Source organism: Triticum urartu, chromosome 5A (assembly GCF_056163025.1).
Source record: "Triticum urartu cultivar PI428250 chromosome 5A, HENAU_Tu73, whole genome shotgun sequence".
In the NCBI taxonomy this organism is placed as follows: Eukaryota; Viridiplantae; Streptophyta; class Magnoliopsida; order Poales; family Poaceae; genus Triticum; species Triticum urartu.
This window is the reverse complement of record NC_141877.1, coordinates 249,725,445-249,749,481: the sequence shown is the minus strand read 5'-3', so window position 1 is coordinate 249,749,481 and position 24,037 is coordinate 249,725,445. Positions and strand designations below refer to the sequence as shown.

General features: G+C 43.1%; 1 protein-coding gene across 1 annotated transcript; it reads right to left on the bottom strand.

Annotated features, from left to right (window-relative positions):
- Positions 1 to 540: 540 nt before the first annotated feature.
- Positions 541 to 15,829, bottom strand: LOC147970946 (E3 ubiquitin-protein ligase UPL1-like). Its single transcript, XM_087525845.1, has 17 exons — positions 15,619 to 15,829; positions 15,367 to 15,508; positions 13,705 to 13,800; positions 13,415 to 13,618; positions 6,843 to 13,293; positions 5,016 to 6,103; positions 4,612 to 4,911; positions 4,280 to 4,487; positions 3,913 to 4,169; positions 3,563 to 3,834; positions 2,265 to 3,372; positions 2,036 to 2,182; positions 1,872 to 1,952; positions 1,561 to 1,786; positions 1,337 to 1,476; positions 1,123 to 1,229; positions 541 to 1,019 (listed from the first exon to the last, which is right to left on the bottom strand). The coding sequence occupies exons 2-17, from the start codon at positions 15,475 to 15,477 to the stop codon at positions 917 to 919; spliced, it is 10,899 nt and encodes a 3,632-aa protein (XP_087381971.1). The 5' UTR covers positions 15,478 to 15,508; positions 15,619 to 15,829; the 3' UTR covers positions 541 to 916.
- Between the last annotated feature and the right edge of the window lie 8,208 nt (positions 15,830 to 24,037).

Genomic DNA, 24,037 nt, shown 5'->3' with positions numbered 1-24,037 from the left:
AAGCGTTCGTTTACAATAACGCCTGTTGGCGCGAAAAGACGCCCGTACGGACATGACGAATCCTAACAACAATTAGCGCTAATGACACCGGTTTATTCTTAACAGCTACCGCACCAAAATTTGCGAATCAGTGATGCTACTTGGACAAATAGGAACTCCTATTGTGTCACTAGTTTCTTGTGTGAAGGAACTGTCCGCTCAGCACCCCATTTGTGTTTTAGCCTGTCACCATGATATAAGTTGGAACTAACAACTGCCCCGCTCAGCGTCCCCTTGTGTTTTAGCCATGATTAACAAGTCACGAGTCGTATCCTCTTTTACTGCTGTAATTCAGGGCACTGTAGACATGAAAGCGACTAGGATACTCTTTGCTGTGACCATCAGACCATACGGTTTTGCTTATGTGGTTTGACCTTTGGCAGGTATTGAATGATTAACAGATGCAACCACAAGAGGCATAAGAGACGAGATGAGTAACAGATTATGAGAAAATTGCACTCGTCTTATTGCTGCATTCTACCAGTCTATTCCGCACATCTATAAAAGACTTCAAAAGATCTTCCAGCTAAATACAATGTAAACAAGATGACATTTTAACAGGGCAACGGTCAAAGCTGACCATAAAGAAAAACAATATTATGAACATCAAATAGTTGGTGTCTGTTTAAACTCCCACTCACTGCACATTCTTTGCAGTAACTTGTTTGCAATGCAATGATTCTGGTAGATCTCGGCCATTTCCCAACAAATATCGAGAACCTCCTGGTAGTGCCTAAGGCTGATGCTTCATGTTGCCAACTAGTGGGATCTAGCAGACTGTGGAACAAGCACGCACACATTCCCACTTGCCTATTGCAACTCCCGTACTATCTGTACAAATACCCAGCAGCGAATGCACAAGTGCGGGAATGACTGATTAACCAAATCCAAACCCTTCATTTGCCTCATGAATAGCCAATAGCAACCTCTCCTGCAGCTGGTCTTTGGATGTGTATTCAGGCAAGTCCAGTTGGTTAAAGCTGCAGCAAACAGAAGCAGAATAGCAAATCAGTATATACCTAAATGAAACAATTATGGTTGCTGACAAGTCAAAAGCATAACGGACTAGTGAAGATTGGTTACCAAGTATGAGCTGAGGGCAGATGGTTGGTGCTGCCGTATGCCTTGTGTATCTGGAACCTTTGTGGCCCAGATATTCCTTGGAGCGCACTGAAACCCTCCAAAGGTACCTGCGGTTCAGTTCAAAGCGGGATCAGGAGTTAACAGGTACCCTAGAACAAATTTTCATAAACAATAATAGCTTCACAATTTAAAAGGTCGTGCTTTCACCAAATACCTTTGAAGTGCCAGTAACGAACTGGAGAAATCGAGCTTTGTCCTCCTTGCTGAAACCTTGTACAATTTCCCAGAACCATTGAATAACTGGTGAAGCTATGCTGTAGCCAGAATACTCGGTATTTGCCTTTAGGTCGTCCACTGAAAGCAGATGTACAAAATAAGTAGAGCACATGCAAGATCTAAACGGATCATTATAGAACTGAATTAACTCTTTCAACTCACAGTCAATATCAGGGAGTCCACTGATTAGCAGTTCAAACTCTTTGTCGTTAAAAATGGATATTAGCTCGCGAGGAATGAGCTCATTAAATCCTTCCATGAAAGCATTAATCTGAGGCCTAATTGCAGTGGTTAAACGATGCTCTGCTACCCTATCCACATATTCATGCTTGTTCTCCTCGGTGACCCTAATGTTACGCCCTCCAGGAATCAACTCACAATCAGTTACCTGCATAGAGTTGGTACTTACAGTCACCACATTAACCAAAGAGAGAAAGGAGCAAAACAGAGAGAAAGGGGGGGAGAGGGCGTACCTCAGCTTTCTCATATAATATCAGCTTCTCTTCATCTGCATCCATGCTAAATGTGAGGTCCAGGACATCACTTATGTCATTCTGCACAAAAGAAAAGGAAAATACGTCACATCTGGACAGTCAACAGTCGGCATAAACATAAACATAGACACAAAAATACATACCTCAAGCATCCACTTAAGGTTTCTGTAGTAAGCAGGATCAATGGCTTCAATATCATGGTAAGTAACCTTGGCACCAAGTATGTGCTTGTAGAAAGATCTAGTGAAATGGACATCCAAAAGTTGGGCATCAAAGAGCGCTTTTCCAACCTAGGGAGAAAAAATTGTTAGTAGTGGTGGTGGTGGTGGTGGTAGCTGGTAGTAATAATAATATCAATAATCCTTTACTCACCACTCGTCCAACAAATTTGAAATATGAGAGGTGTTCAGTCTGATACACAGAGTTAGGGTTTGGTTGAAATGTCAAGTCATTTCCAACAGTCGTGAATAGAAGGGCACCCTTGTCAAAAATCACTCGTGATAGTAACTGATACCACTCTCTTGTGAGTCCACCGGCATCAATGCCTTCTTCTCCTTGGAAATGAACCGTGAGTCGACCCTTCAAGTCCTGGGGTGAGCGCATCCTAAGCTGATTATAAGAGTCTTCCAAAATGTACGCCCGTCGGACAGAAATTCTAACAGGACTGTGATGATGGTCATGCTGATGCTTAATTTTAGACCGGAAATATGCACGTTTGTTGTCAAAATCAATCAAGCGGGGGACCTTCAACATCAGAGAGAATGATTTTTCTAGCAACCCAGAGTTTTGTCGGATAAAAGCATTTAACAATCTTCTGTGCTTCTCCGAGAATTTAACAAAAGCAGTGTGCTTCTCATCAAGACTGGTATGGCTTGCAGATGATTTTTGCCCACTACTAGATGTTGAAGCATCCTCCATATCAGATGTTGAAGGCTCTTGAACAGCATCAGGTTGTCCTGGACGTAACTTCTCGCATGTCACAAAAAAGGATTCTATGTACGGTAATATATTCTGGGTTCCAGCAGGCAAGGGAGGTGCTACACCAGTTGATACTCTAGTTGCATTTGCAGAAGTTGGACTCAAATTTGATGTATATTCTGAAGAGCTCTCTATTTTGCTTATGCAGTGGCTTAGCTCCAACCACAATGCATCCAATGCTGTGTTAATATCAGAAATCTGGGACAGGGAATCTGAATGGTCCTTCTCTGCAAGAAGCTCTGGATCTTTTCTCTCTTGCAGAGATGTGACAAGAGAACTCAAGGCCTGCACAACTCTTAGAACTGCCATGCCATTGGCTGATGATGTGCTCAGAATTGCCTTTTCAGAATCTTCATACAAGTGAAGCTCATTCATGGCACAAACAGTCAAATTTTGCATCGAACGTGAAAGCTCATTTATGAAATGGCAACAGATGAAAGGAGCCAAAGCTACAATCTTTTTCAGAACTTCTGCTACAAGGAGATATGCATTGTCTGATAACCTGGAAACAAATAAGGACCAACCTATTAGGCAAGGATAACTGATACAAGAACATCTAACACAAAAACTTATCAAATACTAAAATAAAACTGAGCAAAACAATAGTGTGCATGATTATGGCAATGCAAGCCAATAGGGAAAACAAATTGTATAAATTACTGAGGAAGTTCACTGAAGTTAGAAGTTCATACCCATCATGCGCAAGCAATGAACATAGCAACCGAAGCTCGGCTTGCGGAAGGCTATGCAAAACAGCTTGCAGGTCACTTATATTATCTGCGGATGATTTACCACTATCATCTGCATTGGGCTTCGCTCCAGATGATCCAGCAACACTGGCATCCTCTTGGGCATCTTGTATTGCATTCTCAGGTCCAGACGGTCTCTCAGATGAACTTTCCAACTTAGCTTGATTTACTTCATTCTCAGCATTAAGCATGACAACTTCCAGAAGATTGAGTAACTACAAATATCAAATGATTAAGAAAAACTCAACCGAGAAAAATATCTATTTCGAAAATGGTGAAAACAAATTGTGAACCTGTTCAAGATGAGCTACACTTCTCATATAAAGAGGCTGATTTAATAGAGTCAAAAGTAGAACGAGTGCAAAAGCACTCTGTTGTTCCCCGTCTTCCACAAGGACAGCCTTTCCACGCCTCTGGTCAAGTGTTTCAGTATGGCAGGTTGGCGGGCAGGGGAACCGAAGAAAGAGTAAGAGCTTAGCCACATTTGGATGATTTCTTGCCAGGTATGTCAGAGTTTCCAGCACACGGCGGGAAACCAGTGGTGGCACACCTGTTTATCGCAACAAAGAAATGACAATTCAGATAGAATTCTCAGCAAATATATAGCAATGGAACAATCAAACTGACAACAAAAACTGAAACAAGATCAAAATTAATTACCATCTGAGGATTGAGGGCGTGAATATGTGATATTTGCATGGCACCCATATAGCCTAAATGACGGCTCTGTTGCATCAATTGATTTCTTAGAAGAGCCCTGCAGATCAAGCATAAGCATGTCCACCAGAATTTGAACCAGCGACTTTCTGCTTTCCCGGTGAGCACAAAGGTTCAAGAGAAGCCTCTGCAGCTGGCCCTTGTATATAGGCTGTACATAATAGAGGCAAAAGTTATTATTACTATGCATGCACCACCAGAAACAGTAGAACCACCAGACAAAGAAAGGGAATTACCAGAAACAGTAGAACCACCAGACAAAGAAAGGGAATTACCTGGACAACTCGAAGTAATCGTATAAGAGCATTGAGAGCATCCTTGTCAACAAGAGGAGTCCCTACAGTTTCAATTAACTTGCTGGCCGTTTGACGGGACGAATCACCAGTATTTCTTTCAAGGCCTGAACCAATGATATCACCACGACGAGAGGACTCTCCCCTCCTGTTCCTGGAGTTCATGCCAAATAGTGAACCGCTGTGATATCGATGAGCAAATCTCTCACGCAACATGTTGGCTTCAGCAACTAGTGCAGGTGTCAATGTAGCAAGTAGAGTATCAGGAGACGTCAAAAGCACCTGGAATAAAAGCAAATCAAATAATAGTAACTGAAGATAGAATCATAGAGCAAGTTATGCCAAAAAAAGCTTCAAAATGAGAAAGATCAATAACATGATTATACCTCCTCCCGTATTTCCGAAGGGAAGGTTGCAATAATTGATACAGCGTCCATTTCAACTGGTTGTCCTTCAAGCTCTTGAGACTGTTGTTGCAACCGTTGGGCACGTTGTTGAGCTAGAACCTCTTCACGTATATCAGGTGGCAGTGCAGCAAGGAATTCAGGATCAATGTCCGCATCATGCTGAGGCTGCTCACTGGAAGTCTGAGTCACTTGATTTTGACGTGAAGAAAGAACTTCAGCCCGTAAATCCTCTGGAAGAGCCTCCAAAAATGTAGGATCTATTGAGTCAGTCCCAGTAGGCCTGTTAGGCTCCTGATCCCCCTCACTGGCATTCTGATCAGATTCCTGGACTGTGTTTTGGGGGATCTCCCTAACACTCTCCAATGATATGTCCCTGCTGCTGACTGGTACTGCATTTCCAGAAGGCCTCCGCGATCGAGTAGCTGCCTGTACATCACCCAGAGGTGTCCTGTCTGAAGCGCCATGCCGGTCACCATCATCATGTCCTTCAACACTTCCAATTTCCACATCTAAACTTCTGAGGCTTTCACCTAGAGTAGCACCACTACCACTGCTTGCTTGGCTTACTGCTTCCACATCACGGACAGCTGTGTCACTACGTTCATATTGCATATCTGCGACATGCTCACTTGCATTGGATGCATCTCTTTGAAGTTCATCACTGTGAGGAGCTGCAGGACCAGCACTTGCAGAGCCATCCACCTCAGACCTTACTGCAGGAATATCATCGTTTTCATTGTTTTCATTTTGTTCTGCTGATCCTTCCCTTGCATCAGTTTCTGGCCCATGGAAATTACTGGGAGGATCGTTTACTTGAGCATCAACAGCAGGTGTGCTCTGCTCATCAGGATGTTCAGCCATAGGCCTTCTCAACTGAGAGAGCAGAAGTTCTTCAATGCCTTCAGGTACTGTAGGGGCAGCAGATCCATTGCGTTGGGGGCCATCATCCAGCCACATATTAAATCGGTGTCCATTCCGTCCACTTCGCAAGCTTCTGAATATAGCGTCCAAACGGGAAGAACTATTTTCATGATTCCGATCAGAGAAAGCCATCTCAACTAAATTTTCTGAAAAGAGACAATAATTTGGTTAAGCTATGCATGATGTCCCAGGCTGGAACAGTTTAAGAAGGTTAACTGCTTAGGCACTGTTTGGATGCATAGCATTTTTAGATCTTTAAAAAAACACAGTTTCTCAAAAAATGGAGTTTAGAAATCATTTGAGGTGTTCCGCTTCAAGTAATACGCTTTGTAAACCGTAGTATTGCTGATACAATAGTTTTTTGGAGTAATAAACTATCCACTCTTGACTTTTTTTAAAAACAAGAAAGCAATGCTACATCTTCCCATCTGGCTCCATCTACAGAACCGGAGCAAAAAATGATGTTGAAGCTGTACAGGAGAAGTTTATCATGCCAAAATTATCACGAAACAAGCCAACAGGACAACGGATATACAAACAAAGCAAGCAACAGACCAATATGAGCTAGTTATAGCCTATCAGTATTCACATATATTCAGGCAAGCAGATGAATTTTGTTGCTTCACATGCATACTGTGCAATTTTGGTTAAACTTTCTCAATTTCAGTAATAATATGTATATACACAAAATACTCTATGAAATAGTGCAGGTGCCAAACACCTAGTAGTAGCTTTACAAATACTGCAGGAAACCTCACTATCTGCATACTGTGGTATATTGCAACTAGGACTTCAAACACTGGTTTTTGGGAACTGTGGTTTTAGAAATGACCTGCATCCAAACAGAGCCTAAAATGTGTAAACAGAACAAATTTACGAGGATACCTGGTTGCCTCTGTTGTGGAAGTAACATTGAAGGTTCCTCCAAGAGTGGGTGGTCAAGTACACCTTGGTCACTTGCTCTCCCAAGCAGATTGTATATAGATGTACTACGGCCTTGCCGTCTTGTGCCAAAAATGTCCAATGGCATTACACGCAGTGTATCCCCAGAAACATTGTTGCTCCCCCCAAAAACCTCAATATGGTCAAACACATTAATTCCATTGATCCCCTCCTCTAGGCGAAGGATTACACCCTCCTCATCCTCCTCATCATCATCTTCTTCTTCTAGCAGATCTTCATCAAATTCTTCTTCATCAATCTCACGGTCATCCTGATCCGTGTCAGCATGAGATATCTGATGGGCATCGTCTTCCTCCAGGTTGTTATTTTCCTCATCATCATCATCTTCATCAACCTCCTCACCATCATCGGCTGACATATCTTCATCACTGTCATCTTCATCTTCAGCCATATCATCCTCTCTATTACGTGGTATATCAAACCGAATATCCATTGTGGACTCATTTCCTGTTCTGTCTTCAGCAATCTCATGCATAAAATCATCTTCACCATCATGGGCAAAACCTCCATCTATATCACGGTCATGATCCATCTCATCTGCCACTGAATCTGAACTTCTTGAAGCATGAACAGCATTGAAAGTTTCCCTGTGATCAGTTACCATTGCAGTTGGTTGAGAAGTTGTGTCAAGAACCTGGAACCTATTTGATGATGAATCTACATTGTTCTGCTCCAAAACAGTCTTTGATGAGTTCTCCCCTTTAGCATTAAAATCTGCTAAATGAACGTGCTCCTTAGTAACCACTTCAAGAGCCTTGACAATACCAGTTACAATCTTTGCTGAATCAGAATGATCCAAATCAAGAACCTGAAGGGTTTTCGTTAAACACTGGACAAGGCCAACCTCAACAAATGTAACTACAGATTCTGCTGAAAGTGAGGAGCCCGTTGGTGAGCGAGCTGACAGAATATCATTGAGCAAATCAACATAAGCATTCATCCTCAACATTGGAGGTTTGCAACCAGTAGAATTGTCTGTGAACTCAACAAATATACTGCAGATTTCAGAACAGATCCTTTTTCGTCCTTCTGAAGAACGAATAGATGAAGCCACTAAAAATTGATTACCCCTTGTTGCCAATTTGTACCTCCAATCACCATCAGGCTTCCTTTCTTTCTTTTGCTTTGTAGCATGTGGAAGCAAATGCTGCAATATATGATTAAATATTCCACCACTGGTCCGAGTAGGACCTCGCGTGCTGCTCAACTCAGCATCGTGGCGAAGAACAACTTGAACGGAAGAAGCATAAGTTAATAGTACATCTGTGAGCAGCTTTAGGACAAATGCGTTTTTAGCCAGACATGCAGTAGCATCTTGGATTGCTTGCTTGGACTCTTCATGTGTGACAGCAACAGCCTTCCCTTTACCTTTTGCTGAACTAGAGTCAATATCCATGTCCATGGATGACGAACCATCAGATTGGTCCTCAGCTCTTTGTGGTGGGACAAAGGACATTACTAGATCTAATAGATGCTCAATAACAGTGACAAAGGTTTGTGGTGGCTTGCGATGAGATTTCATATTCCTTGCACTGAAATCAGATTGTTTCCCTTTGGCACTTACAGGAGATGCCATAACCATGTCCCCTGATGTTATCTTTGTGGCAACACCTGATGATTTATCCTTATCAACCAGCTTATCCTTCTCTTTTTCCTTGCTCTTTTCCTTCTCACGGTCCTTCAATAGAACAACATACGGTCTATCTCCAACCATCTCAATCTGGCACACAGCTTGGGCAGCTTTCATAAATATCACTGGGTCCCTGTATACAACAAACGCCAAATTTTGAACAAAATTACGTGGTGTAACCCTAGGATTTGCATGCCGATTAGCAGCCGTGACAAGACTATGGCGTATCTCCAATTCCATAGCTTGCTGAAGAGTATGGGGATCCTCCAAAATATGACGGATAATTGTAGAAACCACACTGTTGAATCCAGAAAATAAGCTACTTGTCGGCAAACTTAGCAACGCATGTAGGCCACCAGACTCGAGAAAACTGATAGCAGCCACATGGACTTTCGTCAGTGTAGCACACAACTGAAGAATAGCATGCATTGTACCGGAAGGCAACTGCTTCTGAATGCACTTACAGCATATCCTCAAAAGTTGATCCTGGTCCTCCAAGTCCAGTAACCCTACACTTGAGGAAGATTCTGAATCCTTCTTCTTGCTGTCATCAATCACAACAGATGTTTGTGTAGGTGAATTATCCTTTTTGAGAACATCAAGCTCAGTAACATCTGGCAACTTGGGTTCCAACTGGAGCATTCTATCAACAGAAAGGAAACAGGAAGTAACCCAATTGGGAACCTTGGTTGTTTGACCTTCCCTTGGCTCCAACTCCCAGCTGCACAGCAGATTCAAAACAACCTTGACAAGACCAGCCTTTGAGGCAACTTCACGAGCAGCGGTATCTCCATGGAGAATCAAAGCAAGAACATGGAAAAAAGCAGATAGTGCAGTGTTCTTTAAAGGATCAGATGCCACAAGACATTGCTTCAGATGATCAATCAAATATGTAAGCACCTTCACACGGTTTTGGCCGTCATTCTGTGAGCTGATAGTCACAAGCATATCCCGGACAGGAAAAGCTAATGTTTCCTTTGCCTGTAGCAGCCTAAGACATGAAGATAATACTTCATCCATGGGAGGGAGCTGAACATTTACTTCCTCGAGCTCAAGATCATTAGTTCTGTCATCTTCCTCTTGAACAGGTGTATCAGAATTCCCTAGAGACATAGCAAGAGCTCGAGCAAGTTCATCATCCTCTGGTGGTTCCTCCGGGTGTGAGAACAACCAGTCAGTCGCGATCTCAACGCTATTTGTTCCAACCTGTCTTAATGCTTCTTCAGCTCTGGCACGAGAAAAGCCCATCTCTATAATCAAGGAAATTGCATTCTCGTCAGGGGGTGGACCAGCCAAACGAGCAGCCATGTTGCTAACATTGTTTTTTACTTCTACCCCAGAGTAAACATGCCTCATGATCGATGTGACTGAACTGATTAGCTCAAGATTGCATTCTGGAAACTGTGGATGGGCCCATATGGGAAGAACAGTCTTTAAGACTTTAGATTGAAGCAACTTCATGAATCTCTCTGCATCTTGTGGAAACCTGACAGTTCCACTAAAAATAGGTTGCTCAAGTAGTTGTCTTGTCGATGAAGAAAGAATAAATGATGATGTTACGAGATGGTCCATAGCTGCACCATAGCTGGAAAGGGGGCCATAAATCCATGAACAATCAGTATCCTTCTCTTCCATCCCAGTTTTACTATCAGTCTCCATAGGTGACGAGGGTGGCCTGTTCATTGCAAAAAGCAACTCACTGGTAGCTTCAAATGTGGTTAAGATAGCCTGAATTACACCACGGCAATAAAAAGAATTCACCATGATTGGATTACATGATTCTGGTCTGTCCAACAATATCCCATCAATAAACTCAACAACCTTTCCAAGGTATCGGCACTTTGTAGCAACAGTAATCTCCCTCTCTGGACTGATTGTATGTCCCTCAAAATTGAGGTGCTCCAACACGATAGAAGCAATATTGCTAGCAACAGACACAACAGATGGAGATAGATTTATAGGACTGTTCTCACGGCGAGATGTAAGCAGCATTGCTTTCCCAAGCTCCATAAACAGATGGTTAATATGGTAAGAAAGTGACCTCATCATGTCACAGCAGGATGAATGCTCAGACCTTTTCTTGTCCTCTTCTGACTTCGCATTTGCATCAGATGAACTGGATGGCTGATCCTGGGAACTTGAGGGCAACCCTGTACTAGGGTATCTATCAGCACCAACTCTGTGAGAGTCAGTAGCTGCACGGCCCATATCACGATAGATATTGATAAGGTCAGACACCTGAGACTCAATGTTCCACCCAGAGCCCCGTCGCCTTAAAAGAGGATCAAGATATTGCCTAAAGGAGGTGTATCTGTTATCATCAGTGTCGCCCACAGCAGCATCAACTTGCTGGGCCTCATTTGCTGAAGGAGAACTAGCTTCAGGCTCTATTTTCTTCTCATCAAAAAGTGAAATTTGCCAAAGCACTTCCCGGTGAACTCTTCCAATATCTTCCAGGACATCCCTGCTGACATCACCAAATTCTGAGAGTAGAGCGTTCATCCAGCGGTTGTCTTTTGATGCCGCTAGGAAGAGCAGAAATTCAACAATAAAAAGTGATGGAATGGCTCCTTTTTCCATCTTAGTCACTTCACATGACCTAAAAACTGTATCAAGTTCCTGTAGGGCATTCTTCAAGTGCTCCTTTAAAGAGGAGCAGAATGCACGCGCAAGTGGAGTAGAATGCTGTTGAGTAAAGCCCTTAAATACCATAGTGCTGTGCAAAGCAATAGGCATCCCACCAGAAGATTGGGTGATGGTAGGTCGCAGCAAGAGTGTCAACAGAGTCTGTAGACCTCCCTTTTCTACAAACAGCCTGCAAGTTTCTGAATTTTCCATTGTCCTGTGCACCAATACCATAACATGGAAAATGCTCAAATGAGAAAACTGCTCATCATTAGTTCCATCTGTGCCAGAATCCATGGCACTTACTAAATCACGCCCTTCAACATCTGTTTCCATATCTGTTTTTTCTTCAGCGCTGGCTGCTTCAGTGATTTTATCACCACGAGGACAAGAAAGTTTGTTGATTATTTCAATGATGATGTCAACACCAGTACTTCTAAGGGACTGCACATGACGAATAAGCTCTTCCACTGCATTTGCTAAAAGAACAACACCTTCATTCATTGGTATCAGATATTTCCTACTAGTGAACGTCTCTACAAGAAAACGCAGCGCTGAAGTTTCCCTGACAGACTCAAGTCCTTGGTTATTAAGGCAGATTGCGCCCAGGCCATTGGGTACACATATAAGAGCTTTACAAGATGGTATCACCCCAGCAGTCACTGATGACAGGAAAGCATCAGGAAGACCAAGTTCCTTCAAAGCAGGAAAGCATGTAGGATCCTTATGTATTATCTCACTCATAACAGTAACTGAAGAGAAGTATATATCACCACCAAACTTTCCAACATTCTGGAATATAAGGGAAAGTGACATGGGCAAAGAGTTATCATTGGAACTTTGAGAGCGAGCAGGATTCGCAGGAGAATATGTAGCGGAACCTAATGCCTTGAGCAAAGCCTTAATCAGTCGCTTCTGTGAGTACAGATGGTCATCTTCTGATTTCGATGTATCACTAGCAACCACTGAAGTAATTTCAGCAACACCAATAACACGCTGCACCTCCACATGTAACCTCTGAGACAAAAGTTCTACACCACCCAAATCTTTAAACAGGGAAACAGCAGGGCTGCTGTACTCCATCAGCTTCTGAAGGGTCTTTACTGCCAAACAGACAAGATGCATGTGGGAAGGATCCTTATCTTGCAGGAGAGGCAGAAGAGGTGGAACCATCCCTGAACCCCTAACGGTGGTCCCAGAACTCGAAGATGACAGCACATGAAGCAAAAAGAACTGCAGAAGGGCATCAACAATTAAAGGAGATGAAGTATCATTAGGGCTACTGAGGGATGATATTGCTTTCTGCAGAACACTGAGCAAGACCATGCGGTTTCCACCAGCAGAGATGATACTTGAACCGCTCAGTATCCTAGCTCGCTCATGAGATGATGCATATGCTGCTAACTGTGCTCCCAGTGCAAGCATAGCCAGTGCACGAATGGGCCCAGGAACAATATCTTCTGAACGAACAAGCCGGATTAACTCATTTATGTACTCCGGCTCATTTGTGAAGAACGATGTCAGTTCATCATGGGCATCACTGGATTGCACGAGAACAATGAAAGAAAGGAGACTTATGCGGCTATATAGCCTGCATGTCCTCGGAGAATTAAAAGCATGTGCATATCTTATCCTTGTAAACAAGGCAAACCGGTGCTCTGGAGGCACATTAAACTTGTTGATACATTGCTTCAATATGCTCAAGTCATCCTCCTTCCGAAGGTGCAGGTCTGGCATATGTATCACACAGAGATTAGATGACTTGTCATTGGCTTGGTCAGAATCTTGGACAGGTGCCAAATTATACTCAAAATGAAGAGTGGACCCAAGACGATGCTGTGTGCCATCATATTTGTTCTCCATGTCTGCTGGGAATAAGCACAACCCCTCCAGCTGATTTCGCTCATTTGCCACAACACAGGAATACAAGCCTAGACCTTCCTCCTTGCTACCCCATCCTTGGGCCAATGATAGAAGATGGCTATTTATAGCTCCACAGCTGATCAGTTTCCCATTCATATGTAGTTTTGAAGGATTTATTTTCACCAGTGAAGCAAGAGTTTCCAAAGCCGCAACAACTACCTCAGGATCTGATGATGTCAACAGATTCTTAAAATGCTGATACAAGGAGTAGATGGCAATGATCAGTTTAAGTGGAATAAAAATAAGGGTCTGAAATTCCCATCTCTGGGACATTAGTAAAGAAGTTCAAACGCACATAAAAAAAACACCAGCTTACCTCAAGACCAGCAAAAGTTGTTTTGTTCTGGCAATTTTCCAACACAATTTGCATAACTCTCAAAATTTGTAAGATGGTATTTTTTGTCAACGGTTCACTCTCAGACATATCATCAGACAAGAGAAGATCCTTTCTAGAAGAGATGTATGTCTTGAAATACGTATCAAAATGCATAAACAGAGGCTTCCAATGGTGAAAATTTCCCTGCAACCAAATGTTAACAGTAAGCAGGTAAGGAAAATAAGTGTAAACATAATTGAAATCAAATTCAGAAGAAGTAAAACTGTCACCTTATTGAACTCCCAATGGAAGCCTGATAGTGGTATGGCAATGTCATGTAGTGGAATATTGATTACACGATCAATAAATGCTTTAACTTTTGCTGGCTGCAAAAAATAGAACGTGATTTATAACCAGTTTATAAAAGGTGTTCCCATGATACAAGACAAATGAATTATGTATATAAGCACAGAGGTGCACATATCGCAAAAAATCACACCTCATTCAAAAAAACACTCAAGAAACAAGCATACTTACTATGATGTCACGCAAACCTTCCTATCATACCTAACCACTTGATCCTGAAAATGTGAGGGAACTATTGCACCTTTGCAAGAGTACGATATCCACTAACTAAACATTTGTGTTCTATTCTAATACTAGTATAAGAGCACAGTTGACCATTGCTAACTACAAGCTGAATAGGACACTGAAGTCCATTGAAATAGTTCGTTACAAGTGGCCCTCAGATAGTATTTACCCTCAGACATTAGAGCACAGGTTTACTATACTCTAATTCGAGCAAGGTCCCTAGTATTTTAGACCATCTGAAATTCTGGCTACACCCTAAAACATACAAACCTTTAAATTTGAAACTTAGTACTGATAATAAAAATTACAGGGCACTAATGCATCTGCAAAATCAAGATACATATCTTCTAATCAACTACACAATCTAGAAACAAAAGAAAAAATAGCAAACATAATACCTTTTAAAGCCATTATTATTATAACCTAAACTACCTCTGAAACACATTGGTAGCCTCCATGAGTTAGAAGTAATTACATTATATTTGAACCAAATGTGTAACCTCGACTGAAATGCTGATAACATGTACAGAGAATCAACATGGAAGCTGCTATCGAATGTCTTATTTAGGTGTACAAATCACAAGCATAGATGGCCACGTTACACAATAGTGACATAGCCCTACAGTCAGCGAAAACAGGATGACAAACTCCACATGAACAATACAACAACCACCACAAGTATTGTCCTTTAACAGGCACATCAGACAAAACCACAACACAAAATCCAGAAAGTTGGAGGGCATCCAGTTGCGACCCATAAGTTCTGAAGAAGGAACAACTACACGCATAAGCACAAACAGCATGGAAAACAAACCCTTGTACGTAGAACCCATCAATCAAAACTAGTTTGGTGCTTCTCAACATGGTATGAACCTCATGGAGGGACATACGCCACAGTTAGATTAAGATCCTATGCGCTACTGCACTTGATGTACCAACAAAAGGCACCACATTAACTAGGTATCGCACTTATACAGGTGCATGTAGTGGTAAAAGAATAGCACCACAACAGTGCCAGCATAAACATAGGATCCTTCAGTGGCAAAACGTTGTAACTTTTTCTAAGATAACCCAATCACAAACACCTGAACAAGAGATCACCTTAAACACTAAGTACTAACCGCAGCACCACTTCCCACGCTTCATACCAATCCCCGAGAGAGGCTCATAAACCGGAACACTACCACAGAACGGGCACCAAAGCAACGCCAGCGTCAAATCAAAACCCTAGCCTAAGACCTAGTGAGGATTCAGCCAAACTAATCATGTTCGCACCAACAACCACCCCGATCAAAACCCTAAAATTAAGAACGCGAAGGGAATCGGGGGGGGGGGGGGGGGGGGGGGGGAGGGGGGCTCACCGGCTCGGACTCGACTTTGATCGCCGGCGACACGGCGCGGCTGCCAGACAGGATCTGCTGCAGCCGCAGCGGGAAGCTGGCCCTGTGCGCTGCCATCGCCGCCGCTGCCATCTCCGATCGGGATTTCTCACTTGTGCCTCACCTTCGCAACAAACACAACGCCAAAACAATCAGCGCAACGAAGAAAAATACCCTAAGTATTTCTCGAAGACCCTAGGCCCGATCGCGGTAGCAGGGGGCGGGGGCGGGTACCTTCAGGGTTTTCGACCGACGAGGAGAGCACATCGGCCGCAGAGGCGGAGGCCGCGGGGGTTGGGAAGGGAGGCGGCTAGGCGGGATTCGGAGAGATGGCTGAGGGAGGAGAGAGAAGAGGAGTTGAGGTGTTTGGGTATGAAGAGAGGGGGGAGAACCTGGGGAAGCGGTGCTTTTGTGAAGGGCGAGGAGGGGACGAGAGAAGAGGAGGCGCAATGTAGGTCACGGGCGCGGCGCGTGACAAGGCTCTGTTTGGCTAGGTTTTCCAGCTGTACTTCGCCACGACTTTTCCTTCTTTTTTTTCTTTTTTTTTACGTTGATATGTTGGTTTTTTATGGGGGCTTCTACGCGTTGGCCGGCGGATCTTTTTAAAAGATCCACCGCCTCGCGAGCCGTTAAATACGATAAAATCAACAAGCGGCTGGACGTATTTCCTTCTTTGCAACAATGATTTTGTTACGAAAACTCTTAAAACACATACTGTATTGCGGGATTTATTTTTTGCAACATAGGTCGTGTACTCGTGTTGCAGCAAACTTTTTTCCTATCTTCTTTTTTTGCAACAAAGGTATTGTTACAGAAAAACTTTGCATCTGAGGTGGTGTTGCATAATTTTTTTCTTTGTCTTCACCTTTATATGGTGTTATGGAAGAAACTTATGCAACATGACTATGTTGCAGAAATCTTTCTTTCAACAGACTAGATGTTGCAAAACAAAACACCAACACCGTTCGTCGTGAGCCCGTCGGAGGGTAGTGAGGGAGTAGCGGTGCCGCCCGTTGTCGGCGAGCGCCAAAACTCCGCCCAGGTCGCCTTGCTGCCATCCACCTCTCCGACAAGGTGGGCGTCATTGATTGCCGTTGAGGCACTTGCATACAGGATAGAGATTAGGGAAGAGATAAGATGAGGGAGAGAGAGAGATGCGTGGTCTAGTAGGCCACGTGTCGATCAAGGGAGGCGGCGGACAACCGTGCTAGATCCGCTACCACTACTGTCCCTAGGTGAGGACAACGCAAGATTTAACCCACTACAAAGCACCTCTCCCGCTGAAGATAAATCAATTTAGTTGGCCAAACCAAGTGGATAAATTGGAGAGAAATACAAAGCTATAGCACTCATGCATAATAAAGTTCAAAAAAGACTCAATTACTTTTAGGGAATAATCTGATCATAAACCCACAATTCATCGGATCCCGACAAACACAGTTATATGTCTCCTGCTCCACCATCCCCTGGCACTTGAAGATCTCCTGCTCCACCACTTCCAGCCTGGCCTTCTCGCTTCCAGTCTTCTTAGGCCCTTGAACGTCCCGGATGTCACCACTGCAGGATGCTGCTAACACGACACTACAATTAAAGACCCTTCGACGAAACTGTGTGCGATGCAATAATCGTAAACGGTGATGTAAAAAACCGTCAAAAAAGATGCAAAACGTTTGCGATGACGGAAACATCAAACACTGTTTGAATTTTAGTTGCGTGTGCAATGCGAGGCATACTGTTCAGTACAATGAACTATTTGTGATGAGGCAGAACAACAGAAATGGGCAGCCAGATGAAGGTGTGTGCGATATACGGCATACAGTTCACTCAGACTGATTGTGAGTAGGCAGAACAAAAGAAACGGTCAGCCAGATCAACATGTGTGCGATAGAGGGCAAACAGTTCACTCGGATGAACTGTTTGTGTTGAGCCAAGAGAACGGAAACGGTTCGATTAAATAAGATGTGTATGATACGCGCCAAACAGGTCTGTAATCAGAAATGTGCGCGAAGACCGATAATAACACGGACGATTGCTGCTAATAAGACGTGTGTGTTGTGCATTAGGATTGCATACAGAACAACAACATATAAATAAACACACACTTATAAGGACATGGTTGCATAACCAAATTAAACATCCAATTACATAGATGGCTACTACACACATGACATTTGCACACACCAAAGTAAACTATTACATGCATAATTACAGAGATGGCTACTACACACATGACATTTCCACACACCAAAGTCAACTATATATTACATGCATAATTAACTAGGATAAACGATCATCTGATCATCATCTACTTATTGGGACGCGTGCCGCTACTACTCTGCTTGTGGCTCGATCTGGCCTCGTCGATTTCGGTAACAAGGAATTTCCTCATGTCAACGATCCGCCTGTGCATCTCGTAGCATGTGTACATGCTCTTGGCCGCGAACCTGAGGTGAGGTTCATCCAGTTTCCGCGTCTAGGCCCCGTGTCAGGATACAAGATTGTTCTCTTGGCATCCTGCTTCATCTTTTCATAGTAGGGGTCGATGATGGCCGAGGCGAGTTCAACCAGTGAGTCCTTCAAGCTGCCCCAGACCCTGTAGTGCTCATGGATTTCGACAAGGTTTTTGCAGGCCAAGCCTGTAACCTTGAGCGCCTTTACATCGTTGCAGGTCTCCACCGTAGAGAACGTGTAGTCGGTGTTGCTGACAAACCTGGCGAAACGGTCACAAGGCTTTGTGGCCATGCAGTAGTGGAAGATGAGGACATGATGGCGCACGCACAACTGGGCGACGACAACCTTCTGATCTTTGCCGGGATAACCATCGGTGTACTAGAGGTCGATGTCGACCACCCTTTACTTGTCTCGAGCAAGCAACTGCTCCACGGTGTTAATGTAGTCATCCACCACGACCGGGTCTTCGTGAAGGAAATATGCCCTAGAGGCAATAATAAAGTTGTTATTTATATTTCCTTATATCATGATAAATGTTTATTATTCATGCTAGAATTGTATTAACCGAAAACTTGATACATGTGTGAATACATAGACAAAACAAAGTGTCCCTAGTATGCCTCTACTTGACTAGCTCGTTAATCAAAGATGGTTAAGTTTCCTAACCGTAGACATGTGTTGTCATTTGATGAACGGGATCACATCACTAGGAGAATGATGTGATGGACAAGAACCATCCGTTAGCTTAGCATAATGATCGTTAAGTTTTTTCTATTGCTTTCTTCATGACTTATACATATTCCTTTGACTATGAGATTATGCAACTCCCGAATACCAGAGGAATACCTTGTGTGCTATCAAACGTCACAACGTAACTGGATGATTATAAAGATGCTCTACAGGTATCTCCAAAGGTATTTGTTGGTTGGCATAGATCGAGATTATGATTTGTCACTCCGAGTATCGGAGAGGTATCTCTGGGCCCTCTCGGTAATGCACATCACTATGAGCCTTGCAAGAAATGTGACTAATGAGTTAGTTACGGGATGATGCATTATGGAACGAGTAAAGAGACTTGCTGGTAACGATATTGAACTATGTATGATGATGCCGATGATCAAATCTCGGGCAAGTAACATACCGATGACAAAGGGAATAACGTATGTTGTTATGCGGTTTGACCAATAAAGATCTTCGTAGAATATGTAGGAGCCAATATGAGCATCCAGGTTCCGCTATTGGTTATTGACCGGAGATGTGTCTCGGTCATGTCTACATAGTTCTCGTACCCGTAGGGTCTGCACGCTTAACGTTCGATGACGATTTGTATTATGAGTTATGTGATTTGATGACCGAAGTTTGTTCGGAGTCCCGGATGAGATCACGAACATGATGAGGAGTCTCGAAATGGTCGAGAGGTAAAGATTCATATATTGGAAGGTTATATTCGGACATTGGAATGGTTTCGAGTGATTCAGATATTTTACCAGAGTACCCGGTGGTTACCGGAACCCCCCTGGGGAACTATTGGGCCTATTGGGCCATATTGGAGGAGAGGAGAAAGGCCACGTGAGGAGGCGCGCGCCCCCCGCCCCTTGCCCAAACCGAATTGGACTAGGGGAGGGGCGGCCCCCTCTTTCCTTCTCCCTCTCTCTCCCTTCCCCTTTCCCTCTCTGGTGGAAGGAAGGAAGGGGGCTGAATCCTACTTGGACCAGGAGTCCAGGTAGGACTCCCCCCTATGGCGCAGTCCAAGTAGGACTCCCCCCTATGGCGCGCCCCCCTTGGCCGGCCACCTCCTCCTCCCCCTTTATATACGGAGGCGGGGGGCACCCCAAAGGCACAACACACAATCTCTTAGCCGTGTGTGGTGCCCCCTCCACAGTTCAACACCTCGGTCATATCGTCGTAGTGCTTAGGCGAAGCCCTACGCTGGTAACTTCATCATCACCATCGCCACATCATCATGCTGACGAAACTCTCCCTTGTCCTCAACTGGATCAAGAGCTCGAGGGACATCATTGTGCTGAACGTGTGTTGAAGACGGAAGTGTCGTACGTTTGGTACTTGGATCGGTTGGATCATGAAGACGTTCGACTACATCAACCGCATTACTAAACGCTTCCGCTTTCAGTCTACGAGGGTATGTGGACACACTCTCCCCTCTCATTGCTATGCATCTCATAATTAGATCTTGCGTGATCATAGGAAAATTTTGAATTACTACATTCCCCAACATTGGCATCCGAGTCAGGTCTATGCGTAGATGATATATGCACGAGTAGAACACAAAGAATTGTGGGCGATAATAGTCATACTGCTTACTACCAACATCTTAATTTGGTTCGGCGGTATTGTTGGATGAAGCGGCCCAGACCGACATTACATGACCATGTTCATGAGACTGGTTCTACCGACGTGCTTCGCACACAGGTGGCTGGCAGGTGTCTGTTTCTCCAAATTTATTTGAATCGAGTTTGACTACGGCCGGTTTTGATGCGTAGGTAAGAACGGTTCTTGCTAGAAGGTTAAAACAGCACACTTGACGAAAAATCATTGTGGTTTTGATGCGTAGGTAAGAACGGTTCTTGCTAGAAGCCCGTAGCAGCCACGTAAAACTTGCAACAACCAAGTAGAGGACGTCTAACTTGTTTTTGCATGGCATGTAGGATGTGATATGGTCAAGACGTGATGAGATATAAATTGTTGTATGAGATAATCATGTTTTGTAGAAGTCATCGGCAACTGGCAGGAGCCTTATGGTTGTCGCTTTATTGTATGAAATGCAATCGCCATGTAATTGCTTTACTTTATCACTAAGCGCTAGCGATAGTCGTAGAAGCAATAGTTGGCGAGACCACAACGATGCTACGATGGAGATCAAGGTGTCAAGCCAGTGACGATGGAGATCAAAGGCACAAGATGGTGATGGCCATATCATGTCACATATTTTGATTGCATGTGATGTTTATCCTGTATGCATCTTATTTTGCTTAGTACGGCGGTAGCATTATAAGATGATCCCTCACTAAATTTCAAGGTATAAGTGTTCTCCCTGAGTATGCACCGTTGCTATAGTTCGTCGTGCCGAGACATCACGTGATGATCAGGTGTGATAAGCTCTACGTTCACATACAACGGGTGCAAGCCAGTTTTGCATGTGCGGAATACTCGGGTTAAACTTGATGAGCCTAGCATATGCAGATATGGCCTCAGAACACTGAGACCGAAAGGTCGAACGTGAATCATATAGTAGATATGATCAACATAGTGATGTTCAACATTGAAAACTACTCCATCTCATGTGATGATCGGACATGGTTTAGTTGATATGGATCACGTGATCATTTAGATGACTAGAGGGATGTCTATCTAAGTGGGAGTTCTTAAGTAATATGATTAATTGAACTTTAATTTATCATGAACTTAGTCCTGATAGTATTTGCAAATTATGTTGTAGATCAATAGCTCGCATTATAGCTCCCCATTTGTTTTTGATATGTTCCTGGAGAAAATAAGTTGAAAGATGATAGTAGCAATGATGCGGACTGGGTCCGTGATCCAAGGATTATCCTCATTGCTACACAGAAGAATTATGTCCTTGATGCACCGGTATGTGACGGACCTTTTGTAAGACCAGATGCAGACATTATGAACATTTGGCAAGCTCGGCATGATGACTACTTGATAGTTGTGCGCCATGCTTTACGGCTTAGAACCGGGACTTCAATAACGTTTTGAATGCCACAGAGCATATAAGATGTTCCAAGAGCTGAAATTGGTATTTCAGACTCATGCCCAAGTCGAGAGGTATGAGACCTCTGACAAGTACTTTGCCTACAAGATGGAGGAGAGTAGCTCAACCAGTGAGCATGTGCTCAGAATGTCTGAGTACTACAATCGCTTGAATCAAGTGGGATTTAATCTTCCAGATAAGATGGTGATTGAAAAAGTTCTCTAGTCACTATCACCAAGTTACTGGAACTTCGTGATGAACTATAATATGCAAGGGATGACGAAAACAATTCCCGAGCTATTCGCGATGCTAAAAGCGGCGAAGGTATAAATCAAGAAAGAACATCAAGTGTTGATGGTTAACAAGACCACTAGCTTCAAGAAAAGGGGCAAAGGAAAAGAAAGGGAACTTCAAAGAATGGCAAGCAAGTTGCCACTCACGTGAAGAAACCCAAAGCTAGACCTAAGCCTGAAACTGAGTGCTTCTACTACAAAGGGAATGGTCACTGGAAGCGGAACTACCCCAAATACTTGGCGGATAAGAAGGATGGCAAAGAAAGGTATATTTGATATACATGTTATTGATGTGTACTTTACTAGTGTTCATAGTAACCCCAGAGTATTTGATACCGGTTTAGTTGCTAAGATTAGTAACTCTAAACAGGGGTTACAAAATGAACAGAGACTAGTTGAGGGCGAGACAACGATGTGTGTAGGAAGTGATTCCAAGGTTGATAAGATCACCATCGCATACTCCCTTTACCTTCAGGATTAGTGTTGAACCTAAATAAATTTGGTGTTTGCGTGGAGCATGAATATGATTGGATCATGTTTATTACAATACGGTTATTCATTTAAGTCAGAGAATAATTGTTGTTCTGTTTACATGAATAAAACCTTCAATGGTCATACACCCAATGTGAATGCATTGTTGAATTTCGATCGTAGTGATACACATATTCATAATATTGAAGCCAAAAGATGCAAAGTTAATAATGATAGTGCAACTTATTTGTGGCACTGTCGTTTAGGTCATATTGGTGTAAAGCGCATGAAGAAACTCCATGCTGATGGGCTTTTGGAACCACTTGATTATGAATCACTTGATACTTGCGAACCATGCCTCATGGGCAAGATGACTAAGACTCCGTTCTCTGAAACAATGGAGCAAGCCACTGACATATTAGAAATAATACATACCGATGTATGCGGTCCGATGAGTGTTGAGGCTCACGGCGGGTATCATTATTTTCTAACCTTCATAGATGATTTGAGCAGATATGGGTATATCTACTTAATGAAACACAAGTCTGAAACATTTGAAAAGTTCAAAGAATTTCAGAGTGAAGTGGAGAATCATCATAACATGAAAATAAAGTTTCTATGATCTGATCGCGGACGCGAATATTTGAGTTACGAGTTTTACCTTCATTTAAAACAATGTGGAATAGTTTCACAACTCACGCCACCTGGAACACCATAGCATAATGGTGTGTCCGAATGTCGTAACCGTACTTTATTAGATATGGTGCGATCTATGATGTCTCTTACCAATTTACCACTATCGTTTTGGGGTTATGCATTAGAGACAGCTACATTCATGTTAAATAGGGCACCGTCTAAATCCGTTGAGACGACACCGTATGAACTATGGTTTGGCAAGAAACCAAAGATGTCGTTTCTTAAAATTTGGGGTTGCGATGCTTATGTGAAAAGGTTTTCAAACTGATAAGCTCGAACCCAAATCGGAGAAGTGTGTCTTCACAGGATACCCAAAGAAACGTTGGGTACACCTTCTATCATGGATCCGAAGGCAAGATATTCGTTGCTAAGAATGGATCCTTTCTAGAGAAGGAGTTTCTCTCGAAAGAAGTGAGTGGGAGGAAAGTAGAACTTGATGAGGTAATTGTACCTTCTCCCGAATTGGAAAGTAGTTCATCACAGAAATCAGTTCCATTGATTCCTACACAAATTAGTGAGGAAGCTAATGATGATGATCATGAAACTTCAGATCAAGTTACTACCGAACCTCGTAGGTCAACCAGAGTATGGTCCGCACCAGAGTGGTATGGTAACCCTGTCCTGGAAGTCATGTTACTAGACCATGACGAACCTGTGAACTATGAGGAAGCGATGATGAGCCCAGATTTCGCGAAATGGCTTGAGGCCATGAAATCTGAGATGGGATCCATGTATGAGAACAAAGTATGGACTTTGATTGACCTGCCCGATGATCGGTGAGCCTATGAGAATAAATGGATCTTCAAGAGGAAGACGAACGCTGATAGTAGTGTTACTATCTAGAAAGCTCGAATTATCGCAAAAGGTTTTCGACAAGTTCAAGGTGTTGACTACGATGAGATTTTCTCACTCGTATAGATGCTTAAAGTCTGTCTGAATCATGTTAGCAATTGCCGCATTTTATGAAATCTGGCAAATGGATGTCAAAATTGTATTCCTTAATGTATTT